At 35.4% G+C, this 17,457-nt stretch overlaps 1 protein-coding gene across 6 annotated transcripts in view; it reads right to left on the bottom strand.

Moving 5' to 3' along the window:
- Positions 1-16,372, bottom strand: part of SLC30A6 (solute carrier family 30 member 6) — a 62,995-nt gene extending 46,623 nt beyond the window's left edge. For all 6 annotated transcript variants that reach the window (XM_064494624.1, XM_064494623.1, XM_064494622.1 and 3 more), the window contains exons 1-5: positions 16,322-16,372; positions 12,074-12,160; positions 6,315-6,399; positions 4,918-4,960; positions 3,805-3,870 (exon numbers count right to left, since the gene is read on the bottom strand). In XM_064494624.1, the coding sequence (XP_064350694.1) occupies positions 3,805-3,870; positions 4,918-4,960; positions 6,315-6,399; positions 12,074-12,160; positions 16,322-16,324 (284 nt within the window). In that variant the 5' untranslated portion in view covers positions 16,325-16,372. The remainder of the gene's footprint in view (positions 1-3,804; positions 3,871-4,917; positions 4,961-6,314; positions 6,400-12,073; positions 12,161-16,321) is intronic.
- Positions 16,373-17,457: the final 1,085 nt, after the last annotated feature.

Below are 17,457 nucleotides of genomic sequence, written 5' to 3' on the forward strand. Positions count from 1 at the left end.
GTGAAATGTTGGAATTAACAACACACTACTATGCATTATTAAAAAATAACAATATTTATTGATACGAAAATGTAAATGATAAAAGTGGTTTATAGGAGAGTATGAAAAAAAAGTATGTGAATGCAGCAGCAGTATTTGTGGCAATCGATAAGCTGATATTAAAGTACATACAGAAATGCGAAAGGTTTAAAAAAGCAAAGACAATCTGAAGGAGAACAAAGCTGAAAGATTTACACTACCAGATCTCAGGATTTCAAAACTACAGTAATTAACACAGTATAATACTTATTAGCAAGGATACACAAATACACCAATTGAAGAGAAAATATAGTCCAGAAACAAAGTTACACATAGTCACTTGATTTATGAAAAAGGTAGCACATAATAGTAGAAAAAGGATGAATTTTTTTCAATAAATGTTTTATCAAACAAAGCTATACAGAAACAAATGTTGACCTCTACCTTGACCTCTACCTCAGCCCATACACAACCCATATACAAAAATCAATTCTAGTTTGACTGTAAGCCTAAATGTGAAAGGTCAAACAGTAAGATTTCTAATAACAAAGTAGAGTATCTCTATGACCTTGAAGCTGGCAAAGATTTCTTGACAAGTACACAAAAAGTACTAACCATAAAGAACAAGACTGATAAACTGAATTTATCATTGAAATTAAAAACATTTCATTCATCAGAAGATACCTTTAAGAGAATGAAAGAGAAATGGGAGTGAGAGAAGATACTTCTATATAAAGAAGTTCTATATATCAATAAGAAAAAAAAAAGGGAACCCAACCTAAAAATGGATAAAACATTTTAACAAGCATTTGACAAAAGAAGTAATCTGAATGGTCAATAAACATAGGGAAAGTGTTCAAATATTCATCAAGAAAATAACTTAAACCCACAATGAGATATCACTGTTTACCCTAAAATGGCTTAAAAAAAAGAGAGACAGTACCAACTATTAGTAAGGACATGAAGCAATTAGAACTCTGATTCTAGTGGGAATGTAAACTGGTAAACCCACCCTGGAAAACTGTTTGGTATTATCTTCTAATGACGAACATATGCAAATCCTATGACTGAGTAATTACTCTCAAAGACATGTGCCCAATATAAATAAGTACACATGTATACCAAAAGACATGTACAAGAATGTTCATTAAATAATTTTATTTATAATAGTTGAAAGCTGAAAATAACCTAAATTCCTTTCAATAGCTGAACATATAAACAGATTTTGGTATATTCACATAATGGACACATTAGAGCAATGAACAAAAATGAACTACTGTTAAATGAGGGTAATATACTGTAATCCCATTTATATGACTTCAAAAACAGGCAACAATCATCTGCAATGACAGCAATCAGAAATACTAGTTACTTTTGTCAGGGTTTCACTCTGATTCAACATTAAGTCATTAAGAGAGGCTTTGGGGGGGACTTGTGATGTTGTATATTGTGATCTAGATAAGCAGTTATACAGGTATATTCATTTGTTAAAATTTATCAAACTGCACATGGATATAACACAGAACAAAATATACTCCCTGCTACCATGAAATCTGTATTTTAAAGGGGGAGACAACAGAAAAACAAATAATTTATAAGTTCTGATAAGTTCTACATAGTAGAACTTATTACAGTAGTCTCATGTGACAAGGGGCTAATTAGCTGATCTGTTTTAGAATCTACTTTGAATGGGACCCAATCACTTACTGACTCAGCATTTAGTGATACTAAGATCAGAATAACAAAATGGGCTCACTTCACAAAAATCAGGTGATGAGCATTTCAAGTAGAGAGAGTAATTTGTACGAAGATCTACAGCAAGCATGAGTTACATTCAAATTACAAAAAGACAGTGTGGTATAGAGGCTGTGAGAGTGGTAATTTAAAAAGAAGTAGGCTAGGTCTGAATCTTATATATATAAGGCCCTTGTAAATGAGAGAAAGGAATCAGGATTTTATTCTAAGTATGATAGGAAACAAATGGATGGTTTTAAGCAGTAGAATGATAGCACGATTTAGGTTTAAAAAAAAAAACCACTGGCTTTTATATGAAGAATGGACTATAGCGGGTAAAAACAGAGGCAAGGAGACCAGCTGGGATGCTAGACACTGGTTAACGCAGGAAACAGAGGTAGCTTGTTTACGACAGTAGTAGTGGAGATAGAAATGGGAGCTGGGGCAGGTTCTGGACAAGTTTGTAGGTTATCTTGCCATAACATGCTGATGGATAAATGTGGATGATGAGAAAATAATTAAAGATTTCACTTGAGCAACTGAGTGGTGGTGCATTTACTAAGATGGAAAAAACTGCAGAGGAACAATCTTGGGAAAAGAAAACAAGAATTTTAGCCTAGTTTAAAATATTAATTAGACATCCATGTAAAGCTGGCAAGAAGGTAATTAAATTATGAAATGAGACAAATCTCAGGGCTGGAGAACTGGAATTTTGGAATTATTAAATATAGATGATACTTTACACTATGTGATTGACTGCAATTATATTTAATTGTTCCTTTTTTCCCTATTTACTCTAAGCAAGTAGGCCAAAATGGGAGCTATCATGTCCTTACTTGACCTTGTCTCCTGGTCACAGTAAATGATCTAAAGACTAACATCCATACCAGGCTGGACCAACCAATAATATTCTCATAATTTTTGAACTAGAGTTTGGGGAAGAGTCCTTTCCTCTCTAGGATAAAGATGAGAGGGTTCAAGGTCTTGCTAGAAGTTATCACTGCAGGATAGTGGAAAAAAGTGGTCTGAGAAACTGAACCTAACGTGCAGAGAAAAGCAGGCCTGAGAGGTAAGAGAAAGACAATGTCTTGAGTGTTCAAGTTCCTATGCCAGTTTACCTCAGCCTTCACACATGTCGGTTATGTTAACTACCAAAGGCTTCACTTTTTCCCCCAAACTAGTTTAAACTGAATTTCTGTCACTTACAACCAAAAATCTTGACTGAGAGTCACAGATTTCCATATATAAACATCTATACTTTAAGAGTGAGCACCACAGTAATAATCTCTTATCAAATTTCAGTGACACTTATGAATATCTTCATTTTGCATTAAAATTTCATGTTTACTTTGTACCACTGTTTAGGTCAATAAAACCTGATTTTGTGCAAAAGAATATAATCCCAATAATGGTATTGTGGAGAAGAAGTGTAAGTCTGGTCCAAGAGTTTCTTTACCAAATTAAATTCTTCTTTTAAGTTGTTTCCTTGAATCTGAAAGGAACTCATTTTTTTTCTAATGTATTTTTAAAAAATCCTCTGATATAAAGATTACCTACCAACCTTCAACTTTCAGTAATTTCTAAAACTATAGAAACAGGAATCTCAAAATCTTTTTCAGTCCATTGCTATCATAAATCCAGTCTTAAGATAAAAATACATCTCTACCACTGCATTAATGTTTAAATATATCCCATTTACTTTAATATCTAGAAGATAACTTACATGAAAATCCTTTGTACTTTAACTGAAATAAGAGATTACCAAAATATTATACAGCTTAATATGAATGCTTTAATATTTCATTTATAAAATAGAAAAGAACCTGATGTGAACATTTTACTTTAATATGACTTAAATTTAAACATTCATGCTTCTTAACTATACTCCTCTGGGAAGGTGCTTTTTTTTATCCACTTTCTCTATTTGATCACCATTCCACTAAACAGGCAGCATTTATTTTCTAGAAATACTCCAGCTGGCTCTTTACTGTGCAGTATAACTACTATTTTAATAGCAAAAAATTAGCAGAAAATAAAATAGTTTGAACTTACCCAAATGAATACGCAGGGCTAGGTTTCCTCATCATTACCCAGTAACTGATTAAACATGTTACTAAACTAAGTAAAAAGGAAAATAATTTTAGCATTAGAAATAGAGCTAGAGGAGAACATAAAGAAATTAAATTTTCAGAATACTTAAGCTGCTGGTTATCAGTGTGTGCAGAGACTAAACCAATAAGTTACTCTAATAATTTATAATCTAATCAAAATAAGCATCCAGATACATGGTAGTTTTAACATGTGGAGAAGCTGAAGTTTCAATATATCATTAAGACAGTTAAATAAAAACTAAACACATGCTTTCATTACTCAATAAGTTACCCACCCTAAGTGGTTTCCATAACTGAGCCTGCAAAAAGTGACACAGTAACAATAAGGGTAATTTGTTTTATCTACACATATGTAATATATTTAACTTTGATAAACTTTATTTAATTTTTTAAAAAAGTTAAACTAAATATAATAACACCTTGATAACATTCTAGATGGGATAAAGTTACGGTCATTTTCTTTTTCTTTTTTGGTCATTTTCTAAGTGTAGTGGAGATTCACTCTAAAACAACTTACTACAGTGTGGAATTCAGGTAACAACTATTTGTTTTAGGCCAATCAAGCAAATTTAGTTACATGACTGATGAAAAGACATTCTTATACTTCTATGGCACAGATCTTGGAGATATCATCATCTAAGCATTTTGCAACCTTTATATGGAAATATGAAAAGTCCCACAAAGCAGAGCTAAGAGGTTGTCTCACTAGCTCACAATTACACACATACTTTGCAGTTATTAATGCCCCTCATTTCTTTTCCCATCTATGGTTACAGTGGGAACTGGTATATTCTTACATGTTCCTGCTCCCTGGTCACAGCTGACTCATCTACAGGTAGGCACCTGAAGCACCTGACCTAATGTCTGGGTATCATCTTTTCTGTTGCTATATAAATGGGACATTTTCTTCTGGAATATCTCCTAATTATTATTTGTATGTAAGATCCATGTTGATCATCTTACTCATTTCCTTTAAGTAAAGAAAATTTCATAAATTCAGTGCAACAAATTCCTTATTAGCCTCAAAATATTAAGGAGAGTTTTTAATACTTACCTAAAAAGATCAAAAATGGTCAGGTAAGTATATGCAGTTAAAGCTGCAAAACAACAAAAATGTTTGGTTAAAATGTTACTGAATCCATTGTTAGGGAATAAATTACCATAATTGTTCATACCAGAGGTATCCAACATCAAAAAAAAATCATGAGTCACTGATTAATCTCATATTTTGGCAATTATCTAGTAAATTTGATTTGATTAATATATGTAGCTAAGTTGGTTAGCTACATATATATTATATGTATTATCTATATATATACAAAAGCTTAATTTAGAACCTAATTTTTTCATTAGGAAAAATGAAGCAGCATATGCTCAAAAGCCCTGTGACCAATTTTTTGCCTTCTTCTGTCATGAATACTATTTTAAATGAATTCCTTAAACAACAGGATGAAAATAATTGTACATAAAAACAAAAGAGGTCAAGACACAAGAAAATATTCCAGATTTCTCTTTTCAAGGAAAATCCAATAAATCTCAAAATCTTATTTATACACTACATAAACTAAAGTACTTATCTATCACACTAAAAAGAAATCTCATGAAAAGAAACATGCACTCCAATGTTCTTAACAGCACAATTTACAATAGCCAAGATACGGAAGCAACCCAAGTGTCCATCAACAGACAAATGGATAAAGACATAGTGTACACACACACACAGACACACACACACACACACACACACACACACAATGGAATATTACTCAGCCATAAATGAAATTCTGCCATTTACAGAAACATGGATGGACCTAGAGAACATTATTCCTAGTGAAATAAGTCAGAGAAAGACAAATTCTATATGATATCACTTGTATGTGGAATCTAAAAAATAAAACAAAAGAATGTATATAGCTAAACAGAAACAGACTAACAGGTATAGAAAACAAACTAGTGGTTACCAGTAGGGAGAGGGAAGGGGAGAAAAGCAAGATAGGGGTATGAGATAATATATATGAACTACTATGTATAAAATAGGTAAGCAACAAGGATGTATTGTACAGCACAGGGAATATCACCATTATTTTGCAATAATTTTTAATGGAGTATAATCTATAAAAAATTTTAAATCATTATGCTGTACATCAAAAACTAATATTGTAAATCAACTATACCTCAATTTAAAAAATGTTTTTAAATCTCACTTTTTCAAATCTACTTAAAGTTTTTTTTAAAAAAATAATTGCTCACTTTAAATGATAGCACCTAACAACTGAATCAAACTTTACAGTTTATAAGGTACTTTCCAAATAGATTCTCTCATTTAAATCTTTTAAGTTATACTTCAGAATAATATATTCTTTGTAAAGGAAGACATAACATTTATTTAAAATCAGAACAATAAAAGTGAAACTAATATTTAACTCCATAAAAATAAGAATAATGACATACCTATACTATTGGTAGAATTACACCACATAAGCAGGAAGCCAGTACACGTTAAATTTATTGCACCAAAGAGCAGTATCTTCCAGGACTGTGAAAAAGAAAATCATTCGTATTTACACAGTGCTTATAAACTTCACTGGGATCATACAAGTTGCTATGATTCATGCTCTGATATACAAAGGAATAAGCACAACTTCTTACAAAAAGTCGAAGTGCCACATTTTCTACAAGTATGAAAATTATCATTAACAGTTATTATTATAAAATAAAAACCTAAAACAGTAATTCTAGAAAGGGAATTATTCAAGAGAAAATAAATTCTGACACATAAACTCTGTTGAGAAAATACGCTGACATTTGAATATAATTTTGTCTCTATAAACATGTGTATGGAGACAATGACAAACAAATGGTGCCAAATGTAAAGCAACTGATGACTCTGAGTAAAGGGTATATGGGAGTTCCTTATACTAATTATGTAACTTTTTTGTAAGTTTGAAATTATATTAAAATAAAGTTACCCTACCCACCCCATTCCCCGAAAAAGGGGCAGTACCTGGTTATCTACCAAATAAGTTGTATGAAAACAGGACTGCAAAAGAGGGAAAGATTACCATGGCTTAGAGTTTCACAGAAAAGGGAGGATCTGAGATACACCACAAAATAGTTAGAATTCAGAAGAAGGAGGAAGGGCATTCTATAAATAAAGGAAGAAGAGACCAAGTGAAGTGTGTTTTATTTTTGTTCCACTCCACTCCCCACAAAGGGAGATCTATGCTTATATGAAAGCAGAAGTGAAATAAATTAGTGAAAAGGCAGTTATCTGGAGGTGTTAAAATTAAACATGTACTTGCAAAGGTCAAGTGTGGTATGGAATAAGATAGTTTTAGAATGTAGATGAAAGGTGTAGGTTTAGAAAGGAAGACAACCTTTGAGAAAGGTGAGAAGGCTAAGGTGACTGAAGAGACAGAGAAATTGTAAGGCAGAAAGAAGTGACAGTGATATAGCACGGAGCTAAGAGCCTATAAATCTCTAAAGAGAAAGAAGCAAAGCCATTTTTTAAAACTGAGGGATACTGTAGAGTAGGACTGGAAACTTAAATCCAGATGAGAATCTGTAAAATAGCTGTCATGGGGAATGTACTATTGAATCATCAAAGAAGAGAACAAGAATTACCAGCATGAATTTGTGGTAGACCCGGTTCTGGAACTTCCTCTGCATCCAAGAGCAAAGCCAGAGAAGCAGGTGAAATAGGAATGCTGGAGACTTGAGAATTGATAAGATAGGTTAATGGGACAAAGGACTCTAATATTATTAGAGAGGACATTAATAACATGACTGGACATGGGTCTGGTTAGGACAGGGACTCCTCAAGTCAGAAAAGGAAGATAAAGCGTGAAATACATGCTGTCCTACTTCTGAATCAAGCTATTCATCAACAAGTATTTAAGTACTTAATAAAAGACACTATTCTATGCACTGAAGATACAGTAGTGAACAAAACAGGGATCTTATAATCAAGGTGGGGTGACAGACAATAAGCAAAAATACAAGGTCAGGTGGTGATTAAGTGCGAGGAAGAAAAAGTATATTAAGAACACAGTAATGGAAGATTTGGAAGAGTTACTCTTCTAGACAACGTGGTCATAAAAGACTCCTTTGGTGAGGTGACGTGACCAGAAACATGAAAGAGGCAAAGGTACTAGGTGTGCAGATACCTGGGAAAGAAGACAGGAACCACAGTGCAAATGCCCTGAGACAGAAGAGCACCTAGCTGAGAGCTAGACAAGAGAGGTGAGAGAGAGTCTGGGGCCATATCAAGTTGTATCTTGTATACCAGGAAAAGAATTGGGATTTATTCCAAGTGAGATGCAAAGTATCTTAGCTTTCATTTTTAAAAGATCATTCTGCTTCCCCATGTAGAATATAATGCATAGGGGCAAGGATGGAAAGTAGAAAGACCATTTTAATGTGACTGCAATAATCCATGTGGGAAATGATGGTGGCTTCAAAGGTGCTAAGAAGGTATTAGAACAGTCAGATTCTGGGTATTATACTGAAGACAAAGCTAGCAAGATTTACTTATGAAACAGTTCTGAGGGGTGAAGGAAAGAGAGGGGAAAGAATCACTCCAAGATTTCTGGCCTGAGCCATTTAATGAGGAAGTGACAGAAAGTCAAAGTTCAGGCTTGATCATATTAAATCTGAGATGCCCATTAGATACCCAGGTGAAAATGTTGGGAAGGCCATTATACACAGGAATTGGGAGGTAGGGAAGAAGTTAGGAACTGAGATATAAATATGGGGTCATCAGCATATGGTAGTGAAAGTGTCACCTGGATGGAATAAATATAAACAAGAAAGGCCGGAGTTCTAAGTCATGGGACACTGCAAAACTTAGAGGTCAGAAAGATGAGACGGAAGTAGCAAAGGAGACTAAAAATAATAGCCAAGTAAGTAGGAGGAAAACCAAAAGTGGTACTTCAGAATACAAATGAATAAAGTGCTTTAAGGAAGAAGCGACTGATTTTTGACAAAAGCCACTGAAGGTCAAATAAGAAGGGACATGAGGATGACTGTTGACTTTGGCAACATAGAGGTTATTAGTTACCTTGTAAAAGCTGTTTCTGTAGATAAGTGGAGACTGGAGCCAGATTGGTTTTAACAGAGACAGGGAGAAGAGAAAGCGAACAAAGAGAGTAGAGACAATTATTTTAAGTAGTTTTGCCATAAAAGGAAGCATAGAAAGAAGCAGCAACTGAGAGCAATATATGGCATGTAATTATGACACAAGGAGAGGAGAATGAATTAACAAGAAAACAACAACACAAGAGACAGAAAGATCAGTTACAGGAATGTCATCTGTGAGAAGGCAACAGTGGAGGGATTGGCCTCAAGACAGCAGATTGGACAGTTCTTTCACAGAAACAGGAAGGAAGCAGGGTGCTGGTAGGTGTGCTAATGACAGGATGCAGAAGTTTTCTTCTGATTATTCCTTTTACCCTATTGAAACAGGAAGCAAGATCAACAGGTTAGAGTGAGGATGAATAAGGTTTTGGAAGTTTGAGGACAGAAGTGACAGAAAATGGCTGAAACTGTTATTTAAGAAAGTGGGAAACTGAATGAACTAGGAAGATACAGTATGGGCAGTGCTAGTTGCATACTTGACCATGAATTTAAAGTGAGACCTGTTGGCATGTCTGTGTGTTTCTTTCAGGCTACACTCAGTAGCTTGCATGCAGGTACAGAGTAGAAAGAAAGAGGACTTAATAAGGTTAAGGATTTGCCAAGGAAGTATGTTAGACAGAAGGGGAGGATAAAGAAGTTGAAGGCATATGCAAGAAAATAAAAATGATGGACCACAGAGTCTAAACTGATAAATAAGCAAATGAGGATAAGTGAAGCAAAAAACAATGAAAATATGGCAGAGTCAGTGGACTGGAGGTCCTAGTAAGACTGACGAATTACTGGAGTTGGGGAAAAGGGAGGGGTGAACTGGAAAGACTAGAGATGGTGACTGAAGAGTAAAATGCTTGAAATTGAGACAATGGGAAGATATAGTTACTATAAATGATAAAGTCCATGGTATGATCATAGGAGTGGATAGTTAGGAGGGGGAGAAGGCGAGATTATCTGTGGTGAGGAAGTAAGGAACTGAGAGGTAAGGAGCTTCCACATGAAATATGAAATTACCAAGAACTAAGACAGGTGTAGGAATGAAGAGAGATGAGCCAGATATATCTTTTAAGATTTAAATTATGACAGAGATTATCTACACAGTTCAAGTCTTCCTGTATCAGTTTTGTTCCTACTACCTATTCTGTGCTTCAGTGAAGTGTACTGTTAAAGAATTTTCTGATTACTTCTGCAATATAGTTGCTTTCCATCAACATAATAAAGCTGTAGCTATCAGCTCTCAAGAGATCATCCTAAATGGTCTAGACACACAAGAATCAGATAAGTTTCCAATCCTGGCTCTTGAAGTTTAACATTCAGGGATGATAGGTATTTGCAGCCGCCGCCGTTGCTCTCCAACCCGAGCGCCGCCTCTAGCTTGCCGAGCTCCAGCCAAAGGAGGAGGTGGGTAAGTAAGGAGGTCTCTATACCATGGCGCGTAAAAAGCAGACCGCCCACAAATCAACCGGTGGTAAAGCACAGAGGAAGCAACTGGCTACAAAAGCCTCTCGCAAGAGTGCGCCCTCTACTGGAGGGGGTGAAGAAACCTCATCGTTAGAAGCCTGGTACCCCGTGAAATTAGACGTTATCAGAAGTCCACTGAACTTTTGATTCGCAAACTTCCCTTTCAGTGTCTTGTGCGGGAAATCAGGACTTCAAAACAGATCTGCGCTTCCAGAGTTCAGCTGTTGGTGCTTTGCAGGAGGCAAGTGAGGCCTATCTAGTTAGCCTTTTGAAGACACCAACCTGCGTGCTATCCATGCCAAACGTGTAACAATTACGACAAAAAACATCCAGCTAGCACACCATATATGTGGAGAACGTGCTTAAGAATCCACTATGATGGGAAACATTTCATTCTTTAAAAAAAAAAAAAAAAAAAAAGCTCTTCTTCCTGTTATTGGTAGTTCTGAACATTAGATTTTTTTTTCCCATGGAGTCAAAAGGTACCTAAGTATATGATTGCAAGTGGAAAAATAGGGGACAAAAACCAGGTATTCGCAGTTTTTCCATTTTTGTTTGTGTGTGAATTTTTAATATAAATGCAGGGACATAAAGCATTAATGCAAGTCAAAATTTTTCAGTGAACAAGTTTCAGCAGTTCAACTTTATAACAATTATAAATAAACCTGTTAAATTTTTCTGGGCAATGCCAGCATTTGGATTTTTTCAAAACAAGTAAATTTCTTATTGATGGCAACTAAATGGTGTTTGTAGCATTTTTATTATGCAGTAGATTCCATCCATTCACTATACTTTTCTAACTGAGTTGTCCTACATGCAAGTATGTGTTTTTAATGTTGTCTGTCTTCTGTGCTGTTCCTGTAAGTTTGCTATTAAAATACATTAAACTATAAAAAAAAATTCAGGGATGATAATATTTCCAAATACTTCAATTACTGAGTTCTGACTACATTCCAAGATTTTAGAAACAGGGGATATAGTGGTTAAAAAAAAAAGAAAAGAAAAGAAGCCTTTAGTTTGGTATCACAACACATGGTCAATCATTGGTACTGCTTATTATGTTCCACTGAAGCTAGGATTACTTAAAATCCATCAAATATTTACTGAGTGCTTATTTTATACTTCTATTAAAAAGTGAGCAAAAGACATATAGTCACTGCCCTCAGGGAGCTTACTGTTTAAGACAATAATGAGAACAAAGAAAATAGAATAATAACTATGAGGTCTACACTGGTGACCAAAAAGGGTACAGATGATTTTTTTATTTACAGTCTTGAAGCATAACTTATTTTTCCTGCCTAACATTAAAAATGAGAAAACATGATTTCAGACCACATGCACTTTATTTGTTTAATAATGTAAGGCAATGCCTAAACAATTTCTCTTCGAAATTCTAGAATTAGAGTAAAATCTAAAGTCTAGTTTTCTCCCAAGCAAAACAACTGTATAGCAAAGTAGTGTTAATTTTACATTAGAAAATTACTTACCCAATGTAAAAAAATGACAACAGTGTGGTGGGATCAAGAGTGATTTCTATTTGTCTTAAAAATCACCTTTTTTCAATGTTATAATATTGTTTGTGCAATAATTAAAACTAGAGTTAATGAATAAAAATAACTTACCCTTCGGTCAGCTGCTACCAGTCTAAATTCCTGTAATAACTTGCCAAAAAAAGATCTTTGTGGTTTTCTGAAGAGATGAATTGTCCCCTTTAAAACAGACAAAAAATACACAGGTCAGCATGAAAGTGTCTAATCCTCTTCATAGTTCCTGTGATATGATACAGTACTAAGAACTAGCATTTACTGAATGCTTTAAATATGCCAAGCTTTACATGTATTTATCTATTTAAGACTCACAATAGTCTATGAGGTAAGAACAATTTTTAGTAAATGCAAGTAATGAGCAGGAATTCAAACCCAGGCATTTTAGCTTCAGACCAAACTCTTTTTCTAAAATGGATTAGACAATTTTGAACCAGAAAAGCAAAACAGCTCTACCAGAAAGAAAATATTACAATTTACCTAATTAAAGCTTTATATATGAAAGGCTTGGCAACTATCACCACCGTAAAACCTCTGAGTTTCTCTCTTGGGCAAAGTATAAGGCATCTTAGCTAGCTTTCATGGTCCCTGCTAGTACATAGCATGGTGCTAGCAGAAGGGCAGGCAGTGGGGTTACCAGTGAAAGAGACTACAGTGGGATTTACCACCCAAGTTTAGGAAACCATGTAGTAAAGCCCTAACATAAAGCAGAACTCAAGCAAACATAGGAAATTAGCCTGTGAAGAGGTAGTACCCAAAATCAGTGGGAAAAATATGAGTTATTCTATAAATGCTATTTGGAAAAATGTACAGTTGGATCCTTACCATACCTTTTACTCTTTTTTTTTATTATTTTAAAATTAAAATATAAAACTATAGAGTACTTGAAGAAATGTATGGATAATGTATGTATAATCTGGAGAAGTTTTTTCCTAATAGGACATAAAACCAAGAAGCTGTAAAGGAAAACACTGATCAACTTTACTATATACTTTCAAGATAGGAACACAATATCCTACCAAAAAGAAAAAAAAAAACCTGGGAAGACATAGTGAAAACTTAAAAAAATTTTTTTTCAATTATTTATTTTTTTAAACTTTTAATTTATTTATTATTATTTTTAAAAATTTTTCTTTTAGAAAACTTTTGTTATTCCAAAATCAAAGTAACCTTGTCTAGGGGAAAAAACTCTTCACAATTTTCAATTGGTCATACTTAATAATTTGATTGCTAAGTCCCATATATTTAAACACTTGGATTTTAATTTTAACAAAATACTTTCCTAGATGGAAAAGGCCATAATTACCATAATAATCATATTATATTTCCATCCCACTAACGTTGGCCAATTTGACTAAACACTGAAGCTCCACAGACAGCAGTGGAACTGGGTTTCAACAAATTAAGAATGTGAAAAACCTCTCAGATCCAATTCAAGCAGAGGTATGATTTTCTTTTAGTTAGCACCTAGAAACATCTTTGTAGTTATAAAATGGTATATTCCACTTCTTCAAGTTTGACATGTCATTAGTTGTATTATGTTGAGACTCAGGAAAGGCAGAAAATAAGGTGAGCACCAGAAATCTGGCATAAGAAAAACAGCAAAATGTTGATAATTGTTGAGGCCAACTGTTGGCTACATGGGGGCTCATTATATTATATTCCCTCTACTTTTGCATATGTTTGAAACGTTCCACGATAAAAAATTAAAGTAAAAAATACTTTAAATTATAAAAATAAAGCATCAGAAAAAGGTGTTACTAATTTTGATATCCAAATAAAGACCAGTGTATGTGTGTAACCCTAAGGCTGTGCTCAGCCAATTCAGTTGAAAAGGAACAATACGCTATTTTCCTTTGAGATGTGAACAAATTGCTAATGTTAACAAATATACTTTAGGTTTAAAGTATTATGTGTGGGATATTTTGGCCCCAAAGATAAATTATGCCTAATACTGTATCCTTGCATATCTTCTAACTTCAGCCCAGTTTAAATTTTAAGTTACTTCAAGTTTTAGGTGAAGACAATCGGTAAGGTTTCTAAAAGGCCAAGGACCATATCTGACGCCACTGTGATACTGAGGGGGGAAAAAACACAAAAATCCTAACGTTCATGTCCCTCTTTCCAAAATTACATTGGCTCTCCATGGTTATCAGGATAAACTCCCAACTTTACAACCTGGAATTCAACTTAGCATCAGTTTCTTTCCCATTTTTTCTCTTGCTCCAGATAGGAATCCTCAAATTCAACTAAACTGTTGTAATCCATGTCTCATGATTATACCACTCTAGAGCGAAAAGGCCAGGCCTGTCTAATCCAAGCTGTAATACCCTACAGCACTTAGCAAGTTACTTGACCTCTGTTTCCTCATCCAAATGAGAATAATGAGTAGCAGACTGAAAGCACTGGAGTAAGGGATAAAGTACTCAGTTTTTGGTTAACCACCTATATGAAGCCTTACTAGATTATTCCAAACTACAGTGTTTTTTATGCCACTTGCTTTATAATTAACAGTAGAATAGCCTTCATTTCATCACCTTGCATGGTAAGTTAACTTTTCAGTAACTTCACTGATGACAAGGGCTCTATTTCCTTTACATTTTCCAAGATAGCACTATGCATTGCACATAGAATGTTCTTAATAAATAACATATACTGGGTGACTCATGAAACCTTTCTTTCTCAAAGCTTTAAAAAGAAACCTTAATGGCCACTATTTCCCTTATTACTAATGTTTCAAGTGTAAAAATTTAGTGTCACAGTTACATATTCAGTGTTTTATAAAACAGATATTTATTGAAAACTTCCTCTGGGCCAAGTACTATACCAAAGGTTCTGGGAATACTAGTGAATGAACAGGTCCTTCTCTCAAAGAACTTACAGACTAGGAAGTGAGAAAGACAAGCAAGTAAATACATATTTTAGCAGTCTGGTAAGACTCCAGTTATTGGTAAAAATCACCCTACAGGAACATAAAGGCGGCACCTAATAGGCTCTTGAGACATGGCAGAAAGGCTCATGAAAGAGACTACAGGGCATGTCACAGTTATATTAATAAGGACAAAGGGTGGAAGGAGAACGATTTTGGCAGGTAGAACAGCATATATTAGGTGCAAAGGTCTAATTCTTACAGCACGACCTACAAACTGTTCACTGTAGCTGGGATACGGATATATGTATGCACGTGGAAGGCTGTAAAGGTAAGAAGTTTGACTACAAACGTCTTTGTATGCCATACTAAATAGGACTTTACTTTGAGGACTACAGAAAAAAAATGGAAAGACTTTAGGCAAGGAAGTACCATGGCAAAATTTTAGAAACTGAACTTTGGCTACACAGTGGTGAATGTTTTGAAGGAGAACATAGCTAGAGGCTATTTGGTCAGCCCAAAAAAGTAAACTTTCACTCACTTTGTATGTAAAGATTACAGAAAATTTACAAAAGATTTAAAACGTATGTGAATAAGACATTTTTTCGACCATATCCACTCAAGGAAAAACTTAATAGAGTGACAGTGCTTAGGCACAGAAACGTGGTCCTTTTCTCATACACGAGCTATCAATAACAAATTCATGAATTTTTCTGATAAAACGGTTTGTACCTCTTTTGACACTGAAATCACACTCAACTGCTTATCTTTAAGTAAAAGTCAGAGAGCTATACAATTTATTTCTAAAGGCATAAAGTGACTAATTCTTCTGACAAAATTTAGATTAAACACCATATTCCCCCAAACCATAAAGTATACTGGGATCTGCAAATGCACAAAAAACCTGCAATAAGAGGCTCTATTAACACCTTGACTTTCACCAGTCTCTGGCCTTCTGAAAGCTGCTGCCGTGCCCGGCTATCTGCACTCAACAAAGCCAAGCTGGAAAGTGGGGCGTCAGCCTCAATACCCTAACTCATCACCCTCTTCATTTACGCCAGCGTTGTCAATGCTGTAAGCATCACTATTACGGTCGTTGTTGTGGAGTTTTTTTTTCAGATATTATGTTGGTGTAGCAGTCGCTCAGACCAGCAAAGACTTTTATTTCTATATCGAAAATATCACGGCAGGGAAGAGGCATAAACTCGCCCAGGGTCGAAAGCTTGGCCTGCAGCGGGGCTGGGGTCCCGAGCCGCAAAGGAACCGGGTGAGGGAGCGAGGGGGCACCAGAGCTCTGAGGAGTCTCTCTCAGACACCAGCCGCTCCTCCCGGGGAGCCCAAGCATAACTCCAGAGACCCCTCGTCTGCGAAGCGGAGGCACTACAAGGCCGCTTCAGGACGAGAGAGCGTAAGAGGAATCACAACGAGAGAAACCCTCACGCCCCTGGCCAACTCACCATGGTAAGGAGCTGCACGGCTCCCGCCGGAAGATGCTCTGGGAGCTGGTTCTTCCTTAGAGCGGAAGGGGTGGGGAATCAGAGGCCGATTGGCTGCGAACGACGCAGGGGCGGAAGTGCGTGCACTAACCTCCGGGTCCCGCGCCCCCTTCCCGGCTGCCCCTGCGTTCTATAGAGGCGAAGGCGGCGGCTAGAGGGACTCTTTTGAGCTTTACGCGGTCTGGAAATGCAGCTGAGCCTCGAGGTCCTTGTCAAGGAGCAAGTAGGGGTTGTTTGTAATGTTAGGAAAATTTCTTTGAGTCCTGAAGCGCTTTTACCTATGTTTTGGTACTTAGTTTTTGCAATACCTTATGAAACAGCTTTCCCATTTTTCAAGTGAGGAAACGATAAAGAAAATTGCCTATAGGGCGAGGATATAGCTCAAGGTTAGAGCATATGCTTAGCATGCACAAGTTCCTGGGTTCAATCCCCAGTACCGTCTCTAAGAATAAATAAGTAAGTAAGCAAGCCTAATTACCTACCCCCCAAGAAAAGAAACTTGCCCAGAGATACACATCTATTTTGCCGTAATAACTGAATTTGAACTCAGACCAACTACAGAGTACCATGTTGTAATTCCTAAAATACGTCTTACATTCTATGAGATTAATTTTATTTTAGAAAACGGAAAATAAAACATGGATATAGAATTCATTGGGCAAAAAGTGAATATGGCGCATGTGCGTGTATGGTACTGATCTCATGAAAATTATATTCTAGTAAGGAGAGACAAGTAGGGAGAAGGAAGTTTTATAAATATATTGATAAGTAGTGTAACTTAGAAAATAGGCTAATGGTATAGAGATTAACTGGGTCGCTAATTTAGAGTGATAGTCAGAAAAAGCTATAAAGGTTTAAACTTGACTTCCAAATGACCGAAGTCCTTTTGTAAAGTTTTTTTCTAGGCAGAATAAATAATGCAAATACCTAAGTAAAACAAGCAAGGATGTTTTCAGATCTGAAAGCAGGCAGTATGTCTGGAGCTTTGTGTTTGAGGGGAAGAAATGAAGAGATCTAGGTGTTAAGCAGGTGCCAGATCAAGCAGGAATTTCTAATTGGGGTAAAGAGCTTAGTTTTTGTTGTTGTTTTCTAAGTAA

The sequence above is a fragment of the Camelus dromedarius genome, chromosome 15 (genome assembly GCF_036321535.1).
Source record: "Camelus dromedarius isolate mCamDro1 chromosome 15, mCamDro1.pat, whole genome shotgun sequence".
Taxonomy (NCBI): domain Eukaryota; kingdom Metazoa; phylum Chordata; class Mammalia; order Artiodactyla; family Camelidae; genus Camelus; species Camelus dromedarius.